The sequence below is a fragment of the Pleurodeles waltl genome, chromosome 6 (genome assembly GCF_031143425.1).
Source record: "Pleurodeles waltl isolate 20211129_DDA chromosome 6, aPleWal1.hap1.20221129, whole genome shotgun sequence".
In the NCBI taxonomy this organism is placed as follows: Eukaryota; Metazoa; Chordata; class Amphibia; order Caudata; family Salamandridae; genus Pleurodeles; species Pleurodeles waltl.
Genome location: NC_090445.1, coordinates 1,190,101,099 through 1,190,122,745, shown reverse-complemented (window position 1 = coordinate 1,190,122,745; position 21,647 = coordinate 1,190,101,099). Strand labels below are relative to the sequence as shown.

Sequence of the window (21,647 nt, the reverse complement as noted above, 5' to 3'; positions counted from 1 at the left end):
TTGTTGCTACCTTCAAACATTTCATTTTCTTTCTCCTAATAAAGTACAGGCCAAAAACATGCAAATAACCACCCAGCATTAATTTCTCACTCAAGCCACAGAATCCTTCTTTCTTCCAGTCAACCCCTTTGCCACTAAAACCCAAGGGACTCTCAGATTAAGTTTTACTTTAAAAATCGAACTGTCGAATTTCAGTCATATTGCATGGGTGACAGTGTTTTTGACTGGGAAGATGGCAATGTGTGACTGTATTATAGCCTTAGAGCCCAACATAGTGGGCTCTACCAGCCCTTGAAGGCCTGCTCCAGCATTAAAGGCCCAAGTCGAAGGCCGAAGGGAGTGGGCCTTTAATGGCCAGTAGAGCCCACTACGACGGGCTCTAAGGCTATTAGAAAATTCTGCCACTATAGGGCAGAATGTTTTAATAAACAAAACAAAGTCCTCACAGAGTCCGAGTAAAGCCTTTGTTTACAGCTGTTGCTGTGAACAAAGAGAACACTGAAATATTGATGCTCAGGCTTTTACCAGCCAGGAAAAGCCCGGAGCACTCCATTGTCTGTAATGGATCTCCCAATATGCCAATGTTCGAAAACCATGTAACCCCCCATATGTGGCAGATGCTGGCTTCTGGCAAAGCCTAAAGCTTTGTTTGTATTTTCAGTCATCACACAAACTGGATTTTAACATACTGTAATTTCCTTAGACCATTCACCATAGCATATATAATCCAATAACGTGATATTATTGGCAACCGAGTCCTCTAAAGTTATCTCAGGCAAAATATTATGGCACATTAGAAAACACATAAACTAGATAAAATATAAGCATGCCTAGGTAATAATTTTTAATAAGTTATTCACATTGATTACAATAAATATGCAACAAGTAAAATCTTCTGAAAACATGATATGGAGATTGTCATATTAAGAGACAAGATTGTGGCGATGGAGACGTAGTTACCCAGTCCGTCCAAGTAACGTAATATGGTAGACTGTTGCAGCAGAGTATAAACAAGGTCTAATATGTCAATAACTTGCTAATAAAAGCAGGAGATTGCACCTTACACAGAAATAGATCACCTTCTTAACAATTCTTATGTTTGCTATTTTTCATTTTTTCTTCTTTTTTTTTTTTTTTTAAGAAGAAAAGGCTTCCAAATATAATTTTCTCATGGCTAACAGCTTCGTCAAGCCTGACATGTCTAAAGTTTAAAGCCATATATCTGGTTCCACTCTCGCCTTTGAGTTTGAGGATCCCATATTCGTTCAAACTGATACAGCGGTATGTATATATATATATATATACAGGGAGTGCAGAATTATTAGGCAAGTTGTATTTTTGAGGATTAATTTTATTATTGAACAACAACCATGTTCTCAATGAACCCAAAAAACTCATTAATATCAAAGCTGAATATTTTTGGAAGTAGTTTCTAGTTTGTTTTTAGTTTTAGCTATGTTAGGGGGATATCTGTGTGTGCAGGTGACTATTACTGTGCATAATTATTAGGCAACTTAACAAAAAAAAATATATACCCATTTCAATTATTTATTATTACCAGTGAAACCAATATAACATCTCAACATTCACAAATATACATTTCTGACATTCAAAAACAAAACAAAAACAAATCAGTGACCAATATAGCCACCTTTCTTTGCAAGGACACTCAAAAGCCTGCCATCCACGGATTCTGTCAGTGTTTTGATCTGTTCACCATCAACATTGCGTGCAGCAGCAACCACAGCCTCCCAGACACTGTTCAGAGAGGTGTACTGTTTTCCCTCCTTGTAAATCTCACATTTGATGATGGACCACAGGTTCTCAATGGGGTTCAGATCAGGTGAACAAGGAGGCCATGTCATTAGATTTCCTTCTTTTATACCCTTTCTTGCCAGCCACGCTGTGGAGTACTTGGACGCGTGTGATGGAGCATTGTCCTGCATGAAAACCATGTTTTTCTTGAAGGATGCAGACTTCTTCCTGTACCACTGCTTGAAGAAGGTGTCTTCCAGGAACTGGCAGTAGGACTGAGAGTTGAGCTTGACTCCATCCTCAACCCGAAAAGGCCCCACAAGCTCATCTTTGATGATACCAGCCCAAACCAGTACTCCACCTCCACCTTGCTGGCGTCTGAGTCGGACTGGAGCTCTCTGCCCTTTACCAATCCAGCCACGGGCCCATCCATCTGGCCCATCAAGACTCACTCTCATTTCATCAGTCCATAAAACCTTAGAAAAATCAGTCTTGAGATATTTCTTGGCCCAGTCTTGACGTTTCAGCTTGTGTGTCTTGTTCAGTGGTGGTCGTCTTTCAGCCTTTCTTACCTTGGCCATGTCTCTGAGTATTGCACACCTTGTGCTTTTGGGCACTCCAGTGATGTTGCAGCTCTGAAATATGGCCAAACTGGTGGCAAGTGGCATCGTGGCAGCTGCACGCTTGACTTTTCTCAGTTCATGGGCAGTTATTTTGTGCCTTGGTTTTTCCACACGCTTCTTGCGACCCTGTTGACTATTTTGAATGAAACGCTTGATTGTTCGATGATCACGCTTCAGAAGCTTTGCAATTTTAAGAGTGCTGCATCCCTCTGCAAGATATCTCACTATTTTTGACTTTTCTGAGCCTGTCAAGTCCTTCTTTTGACCCATTTTGCCAAAGGAAAGGAAGTTGCCTAATAATTATGCACACCTGATATAGGGTGTTGATGTCATTAGACCACACCCCTTCTCATTACAGAGATGCACATCACCTAATATGCTTAATTGGTAGTAGGCTTTCGAGCCTATACAGCTTGGAGTAAGACAACATGCATAAAGAGGATGATGTGGTCAAAATACTCATTTGCCTAATAATTCTGCACTCCCTGTATATATATATAAAATGCAGACTAATTCTCAAATATTTCCCTTTTCTGTGCACCATCCAAACTGGAGTGAATATATTCTTGTTTTACAGTTAAATAAAAATGACGTACCAAATCTGCATGCCTATCTTTCATTCAGATTCTTTCTCATCTTTGTTCTGGTTTAAGATTTTCCTTAGCAACTCTTTATGCAACTTTATGCATAATACATGACCTTGCAGCCAGTGATTCTCGCAGCGGAAGACGTTTTTCCCTTATCACCTTATCAACAGGAATTAGGCTTAGTTCTAGAATGTTCTGTCGATCCTCTTTCAGTTAACATATAAGGATAAGTCCTTGCATTTTGCAATGTCTTTCCTTGTATATGATACCCATTTCTTAAATGTTGCCTTCAGTAACTGGCCTGCAAAGAATAAAAGTGATGACTCTCCTGCGATTGAACTTTCTGGTGATTGAAGTGCTTTTTGTCCTAGAAACTACCTTTATTACACCACTGTTGTATAACAATAGAAAATAATGACCAACCACAATTAGAAAAACTCCTGGGGTTGCCGATTGAACTGATTATGCAAAACAGAAAGGCAAGTAAAGCCCTCTATGGCTAGCAATTAACTTGGAAGTGGGCATAGAACTATATTAAGATTAAGGACATTCTGTTGCTAGCCTGTGAATTACTAGAGCAATATCTATAGGGTCTGAAAAGGCTAAGATCAACTTGGTTTTCCCTACAATAGTTGAAAACTTGTAACGTTTTAGGTCTAACTAAAGTCTGCTTTAGCTTTCTGCAGATCACGTCACCACAAAATACACAAAAACATACACATAACATACGGGAAAGAGGCTTCCTATAATCACTCTTAACGAGGAATGACAAAGCCAGCAGTTCTGGTTTACAACTGAAAAATCAAGTCGGCCATATTGACTTTGCTAGTAGTGACTGGTCTCATATGAGCATGGTTATCCTTAGGCCCTGGTTCAGAGTTCATCAAGGTTCCTGAGTTGTTTGGGGTTTTCTGACCTATACGCAAACCCTTGTTTGCACAGAGGTTGGACGAGGTGAAATAAATATTTCACTGTTTGTTGAATTTTGGCAGGTCAGACCTGCCGGAATGTAACAGGGTAAAACAATACAGTATTTACTATAACATTCAGATTTGGTACGTTAAGCACTAAAATGCAAAAGTGTTTCCCTATAAACTCCGACTATGTGCTATTTATCACACCCAATAAATTCCGAACCTCGCAGTGACTGATATTGTCAGGTTTGATAAGTGGCACCGTCAGCCCTGTTTTTACTTTTCCATGGTAAAAAAAAAAGCAGCCTGAAGCCTTTAATGGGCTTGAACATCCGAAGTTATTTAGTAGTGCTAGGAAACTGAAAATTAAATTGCTTCTAGGTGTTTCCAAATAATTAGACTGGTCCAGTCCAAAGATATTTGTTTCCGATCTCCTATGCTAGTGGGCACATTTGTTGCTTTGTGGTGGCATTTAGCTCTCCCGTCTTGTGGCACCTTATGCAGGCTACCATATCCTTAGGGTGTGAAGCTGATCTCTTGTAAGGGGCTACATAAAGGCCAATTGGCCTTCAAATCCTCTTTAGGCATGGAAAACTAAACCAAGTGTCCTCAGTTGTTATAAAATTGCTCAGATGGTGAAAAGGAAGGCAACCAGCTCTGTTCTACATTCTTTGGTAGTTTCTTTCTAATAGTACTATTAACAGAATTGAAACCATAGTGTCAATTTTCAGTACACCAGGAACTTTGAAGCGTTCAGATTATTTTTGTGAGGAGTGGAAGAATAGGCGGAGCAAAAAGAGGGTACACAGTGAAAACCAGCATCAATGTAAGGGAGTTTTACGCTGTGTCTTATGGACAAATAGACCAATTTGATGTATGTCTAATTCGCCATTTGAATACTCCTACACGTCCTCTTATCCATATGTTCCTAATCGCCTCATATGCTTAACTTATTGTTGGACCTGGCACTTTCTGCAAGGTCATCTGCAGACTTTTTGCTTTTACCCACCACTTTTTCCTGAATTCGTTTTTGTTGCCTTTAGGATTCCGGGCGCTTTACCACTGCTGACCAGTGCTAAAGTCTGTGCGCTCTGTACTCTAAACCTGGTAATACTGACTTATTCACAATTGGCATATTTCATTTATGTATAAGACCCTAGTGAAGTGCACTGTAGGTGCACAGGACCTGTAAATTAAATATTGCTAGCAGACCTGCAGCACTGATTGTGCCACCAATGACAGTAGCCTTTCAAAAATGTCTCAGGACTGCCACTGCAGACCCTGTGTGTGCAGTTTTAAACTGCCATTTCGACCTGGCAAGTGCACCCACTTGCCAGGCCCAAACCTTCCTTTTTATTCATGTAAGTCATCCCTAAGGTAGGCCCTAGTTATCCCCAAGGGCAGGGTGCAATGTATTTAAAAGGTAGGACATGTACTTTGAGATGTAAGTTGAACATACCCTGGCAGTGAAAAACTGCTAAATTCATTTTTCACTACTGCAAGGCCTATGTCTCTGATAGGTTAACATTGGGGTTACCGTGAAACATTCTTTAAGTGCAACTCTCAATTGGGAAAAGATAGAAATATAGAGTGCAGGGTCTCTAGGCTCACAATTTAAAACCACAATTTATGGTGAAGTTGGATTTTAAATTGTAAACCTGAAAATGCCACTTTTAGAAAGTTGTCATTTTCTTACTTAACATTCCATGCCTTTTCCTGTCTCTGAATACACGTCTAGGGGATGATAGCCTGCTTTGTGCATTACCTCTAGACAGTCACCCACAAAGAGTTCTGGGGTTGAGACATTTGCACCCTGATGGCCCATCACCAGGCTGACGGGCCATTAACTGGCTTGATGGGGGGCAGGGGGCAAAGGTTAGCACTGCATCACTTACACCTAAATAGGGTTGTGCCTATCCTGACACAAAGATCTTTATAACCCTGTGCAGAGTGTCTGAAGCCAGAGAAGGAAGGGCAGGGAACTTGTGATCTGCAAAGGCCTCTTTGAAGTCGCCCCACTTCAAAGGCGCACTTGGACATAAGTACTGGTCCTCAAGCCCCACTAAATCAGAACTGTACTAGAACCAAGGGTGTTCTGCCAGGAAGAAGGACTGCTGTGCTGCCAGAAGGGACTGCCACTCTGTAACTGCATTACTGTGTTGGCCTACTGCTTGATGTGTGCTGTGCTGTAGGTGGGACTGACACTTTACTACTTGCTTTAATGTGTTGGCCTGCTGTCTGCTGCTTCTTGATGGCAATGAGAAGGATTGGATCTGTTCTCTATGTCCTTGAACACAAGATTCTCCAAGAGCTTGTTGGATGGCTCCCTGTTCTCCACAGTCTCATGTACATCAAAGACTGCCTGCAACTCTCCTGGTGCTGCTGGACTCTGTCATCTGTGACTCCTAACCTTGCCCCTGCCAGGCCTGACCCTCAGAAGTCGGTTCTGCAGCCGATTCCAGCAAAAATGACACATCGTGCCCTCAATGTCAATGCTTTGCTCCATCAAAGATACTGTTTCAGCGGACTGTGTGTGGGGTCTGCAGCTGGCCTACACATCATCACAGTCGGCCTAAAATTTGGATTTGCACTGGTTCCTCCGTCCTCAAGTAGCCTTTTGACCACTAGTGACTTCTAAGCACTGTTTTCACATTTAATCTTCATAAATTGATATCTCAACTTATACTTGTCGGATTGTACTCAGATAAATATTCTCCATTTTTCTACACTGATGAGTTTTTTTTATGTTGACTGTCACTGTGTTACTGTAATTAAGTTTTGCAGAGAAACTTTACACATTGCCTTCTAAATTAAGCCTGACTGCTCTGTGCTAAACTACCAGAGGGTGAGCACAGGTTAATTAAGGGTGTGTATATGACTTACCCTCACTAGGATTGTGGTCCCTTCTTGGACAGGGTACATACCTCTGCCAGCTAGAGACCCAATTTCTAGCACCTATCAGTTTTCTACTTGTTATGTTTTTGTTACACCGTGCCTTGAGTGACATTTGGATAGCACACAGTGTGGTATGAGTTGCATCTAGGTGCTTGGGACTTGCTTGAGGAAAGTGCACCTTGAATTCACTGGGCATTAATAGTCTTCATGCAATCAGAAGCCTTCTCTAATTGTCAAGGTTGCCATAACTTCAGCAATGAGAGAACAGTGGAAGCCACCCTTGCCTGACTGGCACATCAGCCAATCCAAGGTTTAATAGACAGCTCTGCTGGAAAATCAAGATCCAGACTGTCAGTGAGCTCAGTCATCCTCCCGTGGGAAACTATCTGATGGTGGGTTTTTTAAGGTCTCGCCTAGGCAGCACTTGCTCTGTCTCTTTGAGATACGTAGTGTTTAGAATATGGGCATCTTTTTAATTGTGATGATGTATTGTCTTTTCTAAATGCTCGCTTCCAATTGGTGCAAATGCTTAATACTCCCTCCTTGTGCACTTTTGTAACCTCACTACAGGAGTGCCCCTGTTACATATGGGCTTACTCTTTTTTTAATTTAGGTTCATTTGTGTGCACTACTTTTTAAGTTTGCCTCTGCTCTTGTATCAGCACGCCCCCACTTCACAGATGTTGTGCTTCATGTTTCAAATGGCATTTGCATTGTTGAACGCTTTTGTTTGTGCTGATGGCGGTATGTTGTTTCTTCCTCTTCCTTGTTTTTGGACATCTTGCTGTTTCTTTGCACCGAGACTCGAACGGTGTTCTCCCGCTCCAAAGTCGGCAGCTCTGGACGTTATGCTACATCCTCTCCCCTACGGTTCTTTGTGTGGTGCGTGTTCGGGGTGGGGACAGTCTGGTTTTGGGTTGCAAGTATCACTGTCTTCGAAGCCACGTTTCAGAACAGAGGGAGGGTAGATTGTAAACAACTCGCATGGAACGATAAAGGTGGCTTACGAATACCAGTGATCATTTGCAAAGAGGTCATCGTCCGGTGGCATTCCCATCAGATCACGATCTCCAGGGCGTCTGGCATTCAAAGTAAACAAATATACGTTTTCCTACTGCTGTTTCATTTTACAGTCTACAATGAGGTTTCATTGCAAACCTTTATTTTTGGTTACAGTTTCTCATTGTTTGCCAAGCGTAGCGTTTGCCAGTTATCTTGCCTCTTAACACATTGTTCGGGCTGTCAGTGGTTATGATTAATCAAGGAGAGGTTCTCTACCTTGGGACTTTGTTCCAGTACCACATTGATTTCGGTGGGTAGTTTGTGTGGTGTGGGTTATCTTCACATAGGTTCTTTGTAAGGGTGAAGTTACTGTGTCCTCCCTAGCATAACTTCAACAATCCTAATTGTAGTGGAGTGAGTGTTTATACATCCACACCACTCCAAACCAAAACACATTTGTAAAAGACATTGGGGCTGATTCCAACCCTGGCGGGCGGCAGTAGCCGCCCGCCAGGCGGGAACCGGCATTTGGCCGCCATGCGGCCAAAATACCGCTTCCCACATTCCGACATTCCCGCTGGGCCGGCGGGCGCTAACCAAGTTAGCGCCGACCGGCCCAGCGGGAATGGGGGCCGCAACACAGGAGCCGGCTCCGAATGGAGCCTGCGGTGTTGCGACGGGTGCAGTGAAAAGCTTCATGGGGCCCTGTTAGGGGGCCCCTGCACTGCACACCTTACCGCAAGCCTCTTCCTGGCGGTGAAAACCGCCAGAAACAGGCTGGCGGTAAGGGGGTCAGAATCCCCAGGGCAGCGCTGCTTGCAGCGCTGCCCTGGTGGATTTGCCCAGCCGGGGCAAAAACGGCGGGAAACCGCCGGCCCGGTTTTCCGTGGTCAGAATGGGCTTGGAAGCACCGCCAGCCTGTTGGCGGTGCTTCCGTCATTCGTGGGGTCAGAATGACCCCCATTGTCATTTACAATGTCAATAGCTCAAACTCTCACAAATGCGAGACCTATTGCATTTCAAATGCTTAAGGTCTTCTGTTCCTGCAGGAATGGGCTGCATAACGATTGCAGTATGTGAAATTCTGAATCGCGCTCCTTTGAGACTTTGATATGTGCCCTTCAACTGGCCACAGGACTGTATTTTATCCCTCAGAAGCTCAGGGCAAGCTGCAGAACGTCATTCACTACGGGTAATTTCTGCATGCACATTCAAAGCAAAACACTCACACAACTGTAAAGTGATGTTTCAAATCGATGCATGTTAAAAAGCACTAAAGAACCTTGGGTCGTGCATATTAAATTAAAGTCTTGATTCATGGTAGGCCTTCGGCTCTGATGCCAATTCATTAACTGGCAGGATATATCGCCCCCAATAATAACTATTGTTCTTGTTTGCAGTGAGTCAGATCTCCACGAAATGCTTCGACAGTCCTGGATTTTTTACCTGATTAAATACAACATTTTGGTTTTGCTTCATACTTATTACCAATTAATGTTTTTGCCGGGATCACTTTGTCAGCCTTAATCCGGCCCATTGTTGACTTAATGTGTATGATCTTTGTGACCTTAACTGTTTTGAGAAATGAAATCTAGCTCTAAAACAAATGACGAGGGAATTATAGCTCCTGTGTTTCCTGGTAATTAAAGTTTTTTTTTTTTTTTTTTTTTTTTTAGAAAATAAACCCCTACTTAGAAATGTTGACATTCATCCATCAGGTTGCTAATTCCTTTCGAGTTGTCCGTACAATTACATGTCGTTTAACACTTTTTGGTCAATTTATCGTTCTGGTAGCTTCCTAACGAGAAAACTGTTCAAGGCGAGGAGTTCCTTAGTTGTCACAGTCCTTACTAACTGAGGAGGTGCTGCACTTTGTGAAAGGCCTTTGTGCATCGAGTCGTTAAATCTTAATTCCATTGTAAAATATTTGTATATGTGTTTTTTTTTGCGGCTGGACACTAAGAAAGGTCCTCCCCATCCATTTGTACATACATTTTCCGCTCCCATAGCACCTCCTGTCACATTAGGAAATTAAATTTGATCTTATCCTCGCGAATCCCGGTTGAAAGGCGTGTAAGTGTAGCTGGACTCAAGCAATTTCGTTTTTTATACAGTAACACAATTTATGTATCTTACATACTAAGGTATATTTAATAAGGTTTGTTGAAATTTGGAGCATGCTCCTTAACTAATGTGGTGCTATTTGCAACTACTATCAGTAAACTCTATACATCCTCCAAAAGAGGTTTCGTTCTAAATCGATCATTTTCGTTAGCTGAGAGCCTGACTTCTATCTACATCAAGCAATGTCATCTAATTGTGTGTAGTACAATTGCAGACTTTCTTACCCTTGGCAATCCAGGGGCAAGGGTGTTGAAATTAATTAAGATTTCGTTTGCTAATGTGGAGTTTGTAAAAATCGGTACAGGAAATATAATTTTGTGTGGAGTAATACCTTTTATTAAGTCATTCATTTTACACTGTCAACCATTTGTATTGTTAATGACTTATTTGGAGATTACGCTGTCAAATAAATTGTGTTTTTTTTTTTTTTATGCAGTTGCTTATTTGGGAGACATTGCTTTGGATGAGGACGACTTGAAACTATTTGATCTAGACACAGACCTTGATGTAATGAATCGGACAGAATTTTGGACGGGGCATAATACAGGCAAGTAAAAGCATATTTCCATTGTTGAATGGACACAGTGATTCAAAAGCACACATTGGCAACTGTGGTGTAATGGAGGCACAATAGTGCAAAGTTTGCTGATTGTTTTTGATGAGCATTACAAGAAGTAGCCAGTTTGTATGAGCTAGTGATGTATAGTAGAATGAGTACTCTTTGGGCGCAATCAGTTTTTCTCCTTACGCACAAGGCTATTTGGTCTCTGTGAAATGAGCGTGTATGCCATTGACCAGCAATGCATTTCTCCCCTCAGCCCCTCTGTATAATTAAACCTCCAATTCAAGAATGGTCTGATTAATCTTGGATATTGACAGAAGGGAGCATAGAAGGTTTTATTGAGACCAGTGCACATGGCTATCAGTGGATCCTTGGTGGATTGTCAGGAAGTTCGTACAATTCAGAATCCAGTCCAACAAAATATTCTGAACCTGATTTTAGTGTGCTTGAAATTGTGTATATGCTACAGCAACTACGCACTATTTTATCGGTGGCTTGTATGAGAAGAGACTATACACCACAGAGAAATCTGATCTTACTGTTGTGTCATCACTGTAGTGAGAAACAAAACTGGTTTTTCGCTCCTGTGACACCACAGAGCTAGGAAATGTTAACACAGCTTATGCCCTTGTTCCCTTGCCTTTTCTGGGTCCCCAGAGACCTATTGGAGATGATGAAGTTGTGAATAATGATCATTTATCTCCCTATCATCCCTTGTTCCCGTGAATTTCCACAGATCTAAAAAAAAAAAAATGGGGCGATGGAGATTCATGTTTTAGAAATGTCATCTGCTGTATTATCAGACCTTTTGCAGATTTCTAGTGACGTAGGATGCCAAGCAAATTTTGAAAAATAGGGTAAGGGAGACTGACATAAGTGAGGCAGCTAGCAGGATTCCAGGATTCTCTAAAGGGGTTTCAATAAGAGGTAGAATGAAAGAGCTTAAAGGGCATAGCTTTGATTGGATAGATGCCAGGTCTGTTTCTGACAGAATTGTTGGCCTGAGAGGTCGACAGTGGGCTTTGCAAAGAATCTCAGAAAGCAACAGTTTTGAGGTTGGCTATATTTTGTATGTGTTCTCGGTGACTACTACCCCTCTCAAAAGATGCTTTGTGAGGTAATCTTATATAATTTTAAAACTATCATTTGATTTGTTAATTAAATGGTTTTTCAAGCGATTGTAGGATTTATCACACTACATTTGTAAAATCTAAATGTGTACTTCGGTTAAAGATTTCTACATATACAGACCTTCAAAAGCAGACTTAAGTCAAAATACTAAACCAAATAATCTGCTTAGAATCTACCAAAGCATTTCTGGAACCATCCAAGAATTATATGATTGTGTACTGTAACAGTCTGTTTATTCTCAGATTTTGAGCACGCTTGTCAATGTTTCCCTTAAAGGGCAAAAACAGAAAATATTTTGTAATAAAAAACAGTTTCATCTGCTAGTTCACTATTTTATCTTCAGATCTTCATCTTGGAAAACAATTAGGTACACATATTCTAATTTGTAATTCTACATGCTGATTGGAATTCTAAGTGCCTCTGGTATGCATGCACAAATGTAGTGTTTTTGACTAACCTTCAAAGTTCACACCATCTTTTGTGTTTCATTTTATTTGCGGTTCAAGTAAAGGCATCATAAGAATAATCAAACATATGTTATATAGATTTAAAACAGATTACATCTGTTCATGGAAAACAGAGAGAATGTGAGTTGCAAAAGCATTGTTTTATTAAAATGCATGGATATTATAAAAATTAAATTTCATATTCCCTTTTATGAATACCACCAACGTGTTATATTGTATAATGCAATTCTGTATGGTTACAGTTGCTCTTTTCCACATCCTCAGCATTCAGAGATATTTTCCTAAGAAGAAACTAAGTTTCTAGACACAGTGCTTTTAAAAAGTATAGGAAATTGATCTCCACCAAATATATTGGAAATATGCAAGCATTGGAATCCTGTTTTTCATGCTAATTAAATGATGCAATAGTGGAACAAATGATTATGTGATATATTTCAAGCTAGCTACAATCATTTATTTACCAGACCAACTGAGTCAGGTTAACTAATTGCTGTTGGGCTCAAGTTAAGTTATACACAGTCTTTTTTTTAAATTTGGTCTGATGTTAGGTATACAATTTCAATAATTTTTCAATTTAATATTCCTCTTTTTTACGAAGTTGTGTACATGGCTATGAAATTATTTAATCTTTTAATATCTTCTGCTATCAAATCTAGTACTGTGAATTACAAATCTGCTAATGATGCATCTACACATGCTTGTTAGGATTGGATATTGTACATGACAAAATTGGATTGAAATTTCTTTTAATAAAAATAATATTCTCAGTATATTTATCAAAACGTTTTCTTTCAAGAATCCATACTAAGGTAATTAGTTTTATATGGAACAGGGCTACACCTCGGATAAGGCTGCAGAAGCTAAATCTTTGTCGAGAGTCGGGGGATGTGCTTCCAGATTGGAAAACTTACTAACTGGCTACCATTTTAGTTATGCATACCAGGTTTCATAAGACAGCCAAGGCTTCAACTTTTGAAAGCTATTATTTAGACAAAATGCTCAGAGAACCACAACCCTTCTCAGTGTTTCACAAGCATCACCATTGAAATCCCAAATTGGTTAGATACAGGATAGTAATCTCCTTCAAGCAGAAATAAAAGCAGCTATGGCATTCTCAACATTCTTCAATGCATGCTGCAGACCCCCCCTCTAAACTCTGATGCCCCCCAAACACCTCCTCCCCCCACCCCATATCTTCCGCAAACAGCTAGGAGTTGGAAAAGAGCTTAGCTGGGGATAATAGGAGATTGAATTTGTAACAACTAGGTAATTCCTTGGGAATCCATTAAAGCCCAGCTTCCCCTAGTCAAGAAAGGTAATGCTTTGGATTATTTACAGATTCAAAGTATTTTAATTAAGTTTGTTTCTCTTCAGATACGGTGTCAAGGGAAACTGTGATGGATATGTTCTGTCTCAAAAATCTTCCCAAAAAATTGGGCAGTGAGTAAAATTAATTAGAGGGTGTCACAACGAAGCTAACAAAATGTTTTGACTTGCCCAAAATAGGTGAGCGACAGAGGTCGATATCCTGGCTGAAGAATGGCTAGAAATATCCACCTTTAATTGGCAGCTACCAATGGGATCAAATTTAAAGGGGATACAAGTATATTCTCAGTGGCTAGTCTCTGACATGCGTTTGAAATTGCATGATTGGATTGCAACCATCTCTGAAAGGTTTCCTAGGTGTAACATGCTGGACACCTGGGGGCATACGATATCAGAAGCCAAGGGGATTTTGGGACTAGGTTTTATTGTTCTCGGTGATAAATTAGGAACCTTAGTTTTTCCAGATCCAAAGGTCATCCTCTTATGCACCTCAAGACATCTGGGTCTGAAGACAAGAGCTTTACAAGCCTTGTGGTACATAGTAATTTTAATAGCTTGTTTGTTGATAACTAATTATTGGAAATCGAAGAAGCCACCAGACTTTCAGACAGGGTTCAATAAATTATACATAGGCTATACCAAGGAGTATCTATGTGCCAGAAAGGTAGGAGGGGGCAAAACATTTAAGCTTTGAAAATGTTTTAGGTGCTTTACTGAATACACTTTAACTAAATGTTTAGCCAATTCAAAGTTTTGTTGTATTAACTATTTTAGACACACCTCGTTTCTTTAATCTCATATCGACTGTTGGTAGCTCCACTCTCTCTTTGCACTTTAATTGGAACTATATGGCGCACTTAATTTCTAATTGTGATTTTGCAGTCATTAACGACTTCCTTACTGGAAGTAGCGTCAGTGCTTCTTGCTTGTTGGATGCTTAATAGCTCTTTTTTAAACGAACTGAAATTGTTCTTGTCTGGAAACTGTGAAAAGCTAAAAAAAAAAAAATACAAAAAAAATTAAACCTACTCTATCCTCCTATGTGGAGCGTAAGCTTTAACACAAGGCAAAAAAGCAATACAAGTGTTTCTTTTTATTGGAAGTACACAAATTCTGCTGAGTCAAAATCTGTACGCTAGGATAATCAGTATTTGGGTGCTGGCAAAGCCCTTTCTCAGTCGTGCTTGTTCAATGTCCTTTTCTGTTGAGCATAAGGTCTGTTAAAAAATTGCTAATGCACATATACAGTAGCCTTTTCATTTTCTCGTGTGCATCCAGAAATGCCTCCCATCTACCTTGTACAAGAGTCAAGCTGGGAGGGTAGGAGTGTAACTTTTGCAAGTACTGTAATTAATCAGCAGGTAAAAAGCATGCCTAACCCGCTCAAGGGGACAAGAGACGAAGGTGTGCAGCCATGACAGACTCACCAACTTGAAACTATTTGCACATTGGGTGATAAAAACATTAAATTGAGTTGTTCTTTGAGCCACTGAGATCTTTTTGAGCCATCTGCACCCAAGTTTAATCTTTACTGAGTCTGTGGAGAGTTGGGGATGGCAATAGTGGAGGCACGACCATAAACTGGAGGGAGATAGATTACTGGTAAGGTGGTGGAGGATGTAGCGCCTCACTGTTAGAACAAAGCATACTACAAGTTTGCATGTAACACCAATCTGATTTTGTAGTAATAAGTATTGCTCTGATACTAAAGTACTTTCTTTCCATAAAGATGAGCACTGGGTGGATATTAAGTTATTGTGTCTGTTGGTTGACAGTCGAATTCTGGGCTCCTATGCAGCCCCACTCCCCAAATATCTATTGGACGCCTATGACAGGACCCTTTGCTACCCTGAGAGTGAAGTGGGGGAAGGGCTTACTTGGTCCAGTTTGAAGAGTCATAGCAAGATGGGCCACAGGACACCAAATGACCTAAACCACCCCCTTTGGAGCTTAGTAGGTCTGTCTTTCCTACAACCCTCCCCAATACCAGGGTTTGAGATTAGGGATTCGTTCATCCTACCCCTATTCCATAACCACAATATTCCTGGTGGTTAGAAGGTTTAAGCTCCTACTTTACTGAGGCACAAGATGGGAGTACATGTGCCAGTGAAGATTCCCTTCCTTTAGAGAACCTGATAAAATGTCTTTCCTTGCTGCATCAGGACTAAAGCAAAACGTAGCAAATCTTGGATTCGAGGTGGTGTTCTTCCCCCACCAGTCCTTTGTAGCAAAGATAAAAATGTCACTGGTGACCAATGTTTCCGCTAAATATTGTTTCCTCAGTCCGCAATACAATGTTTGAAGCATTTTTTCACCAGTGTGTGTATTCGAGAGTAGCTGTGAATGGTAAAGTCACTGCTTCAGCTACAGTGAAAGGGAAAGAGTGAGAATTAAAGGGGGATCTTACAATACATTTTTAAACTTCCTGTCGCATTTCCTCAGGGGCCTCTAGTAGGTTGCACAGCTGGAAACTTTGGTTAGGGTAGGGTCACTTCACTAAAAATGAGTGTACATCTAATCCTTGTCCCACTCTTTTGACGTTTATGGAGGTAAGCTGGTATATAAATATGTTTTGATCACCACAGAAACGCGTGCGTCACTCTTTGTGGGCTAAAGTCTATCAAGAATCTGCCAGAAAATTGTATGTTGGTTTTAACTAACTTGAAATAAATGGTAGATGCTGTTTGTAGATGTTGTTGTTGCATACTGATCCGTTACTAGATTTTACTTTAAGTGGGCATTAACAAGAAACACTTTTACTAACGAAGAATATTATACACTGCTAGGGCTGCATCATTCCTCTCGTAGCAGTAGAATGTCAGAAAAGAAACGTTGAATATTCCTGATAGAATAGAAGGGCATTATTCCCGTTAAAAATAGCAGGATCTGTACTGGAGCTTCAATCTATGCTAACCTGAATGCAGCAAACACATTGGATGCAGCAGAAATCCACTGGCAGTGATCACACCAGTCCATGCAGCCATTGCTCATATTTACAACTGCGATAGTATCTTTCCCCATGTTGCCACCATACTGAAAGAATGCTAAACTCTATTGTAAAAGGAATGACTGTGAGGAAAGTGAGCGCATGAAAACAGGCATCTAAGGGTCGAAGGGGCTATGTCAGATTGGCTTCAGGATGAGACCTGCTTATCTGGAACTCCAAATGTTGTGTTGGCTGAACTTCAGATCACTAAGCATTCTGCTGCTCAGCTTATTTGTAGAACACCACAGTGTGACCAAGCTTCCTTGTAACTCCTGATGCAGATTAACTAATTTCAAACTGTAAAGCACAGGGACGTAGCTCCCGGGGGTGAGTGTTTATTGTGTTACACCCCCCTAATAACTATTTTCAAGAAAATGTATTTGGGTACAGAAAATGTTTACATAAACACAAACGAAAACGCACTCTCTCTCTGCCTTGAGAGTCTTCCAAAATGTTGGTTATTTTATAGAATATACAGTTATCTTCACTTAGTACCCCTCCTAATCCACCTTCGTCTCTCTTTCCACTGCATGTTTAGTCCCTCCCATGTGCCCTGCTTGTCATGTAATGTATTTTGACATTGTTCGCCAGCGTGATTGTTGGGAAATCTGAAGCTCGCCCCCCACCCTCCTCCCAATCTTACTGACCAAGCTAAGCCCTGGTAAACCAAATACAGTTTACAGCTCTATGTTTGGTTTGACCACAGTCTTTCTCTAGCTAAAACTGCAGGCGGAATTCAATGCTCCTCTTCAAGAACACATTTTTTAGAGGACCTTCTTCCTCTCAAGGGTTCTAGATTGCACTCAGAAACACAAACTGTGATGGGAGGAATGATTACACATACTCTAAAGTCCTGGCAATCACTTTAGGTAGCACTCAGGCCCATCATTCTTCACCCACTGTGCTACTCTAAACTGAGATCAACCGTATGCATATTTATACTAACTGATCTGGCTCCTCCTGGGAACTGCCCATCCCAAACTGCCAAGCAAGGCACCTTCCAAAAGGGATCCGAAGCAACACTAGACCAGGTGTAGTCTTTTTAGGCCTCATCAAGGAGGAATAGCTTGGATCCTGTGGCACAGCTAGCAAGGGACCCACATATGGGCTTTCGTTTTGCCACTTAGTGTGTTACACCAAACACAGAAAATGTGGTGGAAGTAATGCTTGCAGAGTTTTAACCACCAGTAATTGCTAGAATAGGATTCCAACCCATTGCTTTTCGCCCACTGAGCCGCTCTAGACAGATGCACATCTTAGCCAAAATCAGTACTCACCCTGCCCTTCATAGGAACAGTACATCCCACGACTGCAAGTAGAGCCCCTCCACACCCCTAGAAGGGAACACCAATAACTCCAGGCTGGTTTTGGCACTTTTAGGCCTTATCAGTATGGTATAATTTAGATCCTGTTGCATAGAGGACACAGGCTCACGTCTGGGCATAACCGTGGCCATTTAAGGCACTGCATGAGATGCATAAAAGGTGATGGGTGCCAAGTTAACTTTCCTTAACATCTTCCTTTCTCAGTTAGAGGAAAAAAACTATTAACTTTGTACCTCCACTTATAAAGCAGCACTTATGTTATCACAGCCCACTTTGAAATGTTTTATTTATCTTTAGTTTCCTCTTGTGGGTGTTTCGTGCTAACCAAGGTCATGAAAGGGACGAAGAAAATAACTTTTTATTCATACTGGACTTAGCTTGTGTATTTTTAATAACCCTTTATTTTGTTTCAGAAGCTGTGTGACACACACAGCATTCACCTTCAATATTGCAATGCATATATCACAACCCACCTGTCATCATGGTCTGTTCCCACCAACCACCTCTATTTCTCTTCACTAAGTATTAAAACTGCTTAAACACCTCACTTAACACCTGAAATGCAAATAGAGTAACCAAAGCTGTTTAGTATAAATAAAGTAGGATGTGCAAAAGTTCCATAGTTAATGTTTCAAAATGATTTGGACATGGCAGTGCATTTTTTTTGTTATGCCGTACATGCTTCAAGTCCCAAGACCAACATCTCTATCAGAAGCAGCCAGAAAAGCGTAATTAAAAAAAAACATAAAAACATTGTTCTGCACACCTTTTGAAACAGATTGTTATGCTTTTAACCCTTGGCTTTATTTCAGCATTTGTAACATAATATTTATGGAAACCGAAATCGCCTCTTTGGAAAGCCTTTTCTGTCTCAGACAAGAGAAGGCAGCTGACAGTAAACTCCTCATCATTCATTTTCAGAACTTTGAGATCGTGTGCATGCTCCAAATGTCTCTGTTTCATGCCATTTAGGAAGAAGTTGCACTGCCCCGCATCCCAGAAGAAATCTAGATGGTGACTAAGACTGCATTATTTGGCAAGGGCAGCAGGATAGGTGGGGGCTTAAAAGACCTTTAGCTGGGGCACCCCCCACAGAAATGAAAATAAAAAAATTGGATAACTAGGAATGATTCTGGTCCCCTAGGGAGCAGGATTAAAATGGGAGTGAGAGTAAGGCCCACAGACGGGTCCTCCATTGGGGCAGAGGAGCGTCGCCCGGTTGCCAGCAGCGGCAGCTGCAAACCTTTGAAAGAAAAGGATAATCAACTTTGTTTAAAGGGGCGGGGCCACAGGGGTAATGATTGTGAGGCGGAGCACATGTATGTTAGGCCGGCCTTGTATGTATGTTAGGCTGCATTTATGTTAGTCCGCCTACCCCCCCAATGCCCCCCACCTCCAATGCCCCCCCCCCCCCCCCCCCCCCCATCCCCCCCCAGCACCCCTCCCTGCGAGCCGCTCCTGGTAAGGCCAAAGTATTATTACTGTCTCTCATCCACCATGATAGTAAAAAACATTTCCTGGTGTCTAATGATGCGTGCATCAACACTGGGGAGGAAAATATGGTGGTAAACACGTTGTCATGCTGGCTAGGTGAGCTGAAGAACTTAATGCATGGGGATAAGAGCAGGACTTACTACTTGCCATCCATACTTTCCTCAGAAGTGTGGAAATAGACTTTATTTTGGCTGTGGTAAGCAGTAGTGATCTCAGCATTAGGATTGTGGCAATCTTAGTAGTAATCCACTAGCACAATATGAAGACGCGACTCTCCCTTTTATGGTAGGATGACCCTCATGTTTATGGCTGTTTAGTACTGGAGCTGCCCGAAACAGTACATCCACTAAGTTAAGGATCTACTACAACATGTCTCTAGCATATCTGCCAGGATAGGTTGATTATATCAGTTTTCCTGAGGTTCGGTGTCACTATCAATCCCATACAGGTGGCCCAGAGAGAGCAACCAAAAACATTCCACTTGTGCACTAAAGAAAAGGGGAGGCCCTGATGCCTCTTCTTCAAGTTTGACCAAAAACCTTTGCTAGGATGTGGCCTTCACCTCCTCAGCAGTAAGAATGTATAGGTGAAATGAGGGTGATGTTTTTCATATATATTTAGTTTAATAAAAGTAAGTATTGTACCATTGTATCAGCTATCATAATGATAGCAATGGGAACAACGTACCTGCACAATCACCTGAAATAAAGTGGTCAGCATTAGATGTAAGCGAGATAAGACTGATGCTGCTACACACTACACTTCTGCCACCATAAAGTGTCTAGTTAGAGTCTGCTAAAAGGAATCCCAATGGGTGCTTGAGTCTGTTTCTTTAATAACTATAACTATGGTGATACTTCAATGGTCAGGAGATCTGGTTGCGTTGGGCCACTATTTAAGGAGATTGGAGAGTGTGTGATAATCAACTTTAAACATGATCAGGTGGCAGCCTGCCTACTGGATTCAGCCAGCATCAGCCTTTTGTCCCCATCTTCTATCCAGCTTCTTCGTTTGGGGTTCTTCTATCGGTATTTGAATCAAAGCCTAAGAGCCCTGGTCCTTTGGTGCGTTTTCCTGTAAGAGGAGGGCCCTCTGTGACAGCTGCCCAATAGTTCAGATTTCTACGTTCAACTGTTTTGCGCCGTTCGCCATTGCCATAGGTTTTGATTGACGTATAAAGAATACATTCTGCTCTCTGGATGGCACTATTCATTTAGGTACTTGGAACAAGGCAGAAATATCTACTAGAATATCCAATTCTGACTAGTTGTCTATTATTTCAAGATTTAACATTATCTGCCTTCAGGAAGCTTGAGCCGTACACACCTTTCATGTGAATGAGTATATTACTTATTTTACTCCAGCTGAATCTTCGAGAGCTGGGCAAGCAAAAAGAAGACGAGTTACCTTATTCTTGTGTCTTCTAGTAGTAAACCTAAGGTGGTTTATTAATGAAACTCTTTATTTTCCTTTGCTTTGTTTAGGAATCACTTCAGGAATTGATTTAGTAATAATTCATTATTATAATAACTGTTTTGATAAAAAATATTATGGATGTGTTGGATGACTTAGACTCAGCCGTTGTGAAACATAATGTTCTAGTTATGCATAGCTGTCTGTGTCTGGGCAGGGGTGCTCAATGCTCACCTCTGTAGCTATGATTGAAAGGCAGTGTGTGATTTTGTAGACGACATGGGAGACAATCAAACTCATTTCCTTATGGAGATGCTTTAAATAACCTAATTTGTAAATCTGAGGTTTGTGAGTGATTTTCACCCAAACTCGCAGGCGAGCCTACCAACTTTTACAGGAAGGGGAGCTACAAGTGTTATCAACAATGTATTTATTTCAGGTAATTTAATACTACTCTTAAGAGGTTTTAAGGTCACCCCAGTATGTTTGAACGACCACAATATGGTTGAAGTACAGCTGAATTCGGGGATCCCTAGGAAAATCCATCTCCATTAGTAAGCAATTTAACTGCAGCTAGACCAAGCAACGTTCCGATTAAATGGAACAAAATAGATTCTAATGAATATTTCTGATTTATTCTTGGAGAACAAGGGAAGTTTTTATATTTATTTACCCCATCACAATTGTCCCAGTGAGATAGTAATTTGAAGCTATTTTCTCTGCTATAAATGTAAAACTGGCGAAACCTAGAACCCTAAAGGATATTCTCGTGGAGGGTTGGTTTGATGATGCATGTAGGAAGGCGCATTCAGTTTAAAGAAGGTGTTGAGAGGCCACCAGAAACATTGTGGTGCAAGTGCAATTAAAAAATGCACATGCTTATTATCAGAGAAGAGACATGGGATAATTTGATGAAAGCCAGTTCTTAAAGCGCTACCCGTTTACAGTGAGCCATAGAATAGGCTCAGCAGTGTTGGAGGACCTTCATCCATCTGGTCTAAGAGACGGGCAAAGAATCAAGTAAACAGCTCTACTGACTAGCC

General features: G+C 41.0%; 1 protein-coding gene across 1 annotated transcript in view; it reads left to right on the top strand.

Moving 5' to 3' along the window:
• TLL2 (tolloid like 2) overlaps window positions 1-21,647 on the top strand; it is a 1,863,287-nt gene that overhangs the window by 336,525 nt on the left and 1,505,115 nt on the right. The window contains exon 2 of the mRNA XM_069240439.1: window positions 10,337-10,447. Coding sequence (XP_069096540.1) covers window positions 10,337-10,447 — 111 coding nt within the window. The remainder of the gene's footprint in view (window positions 1-10,336; window positions 10,448-21,647) is intronic.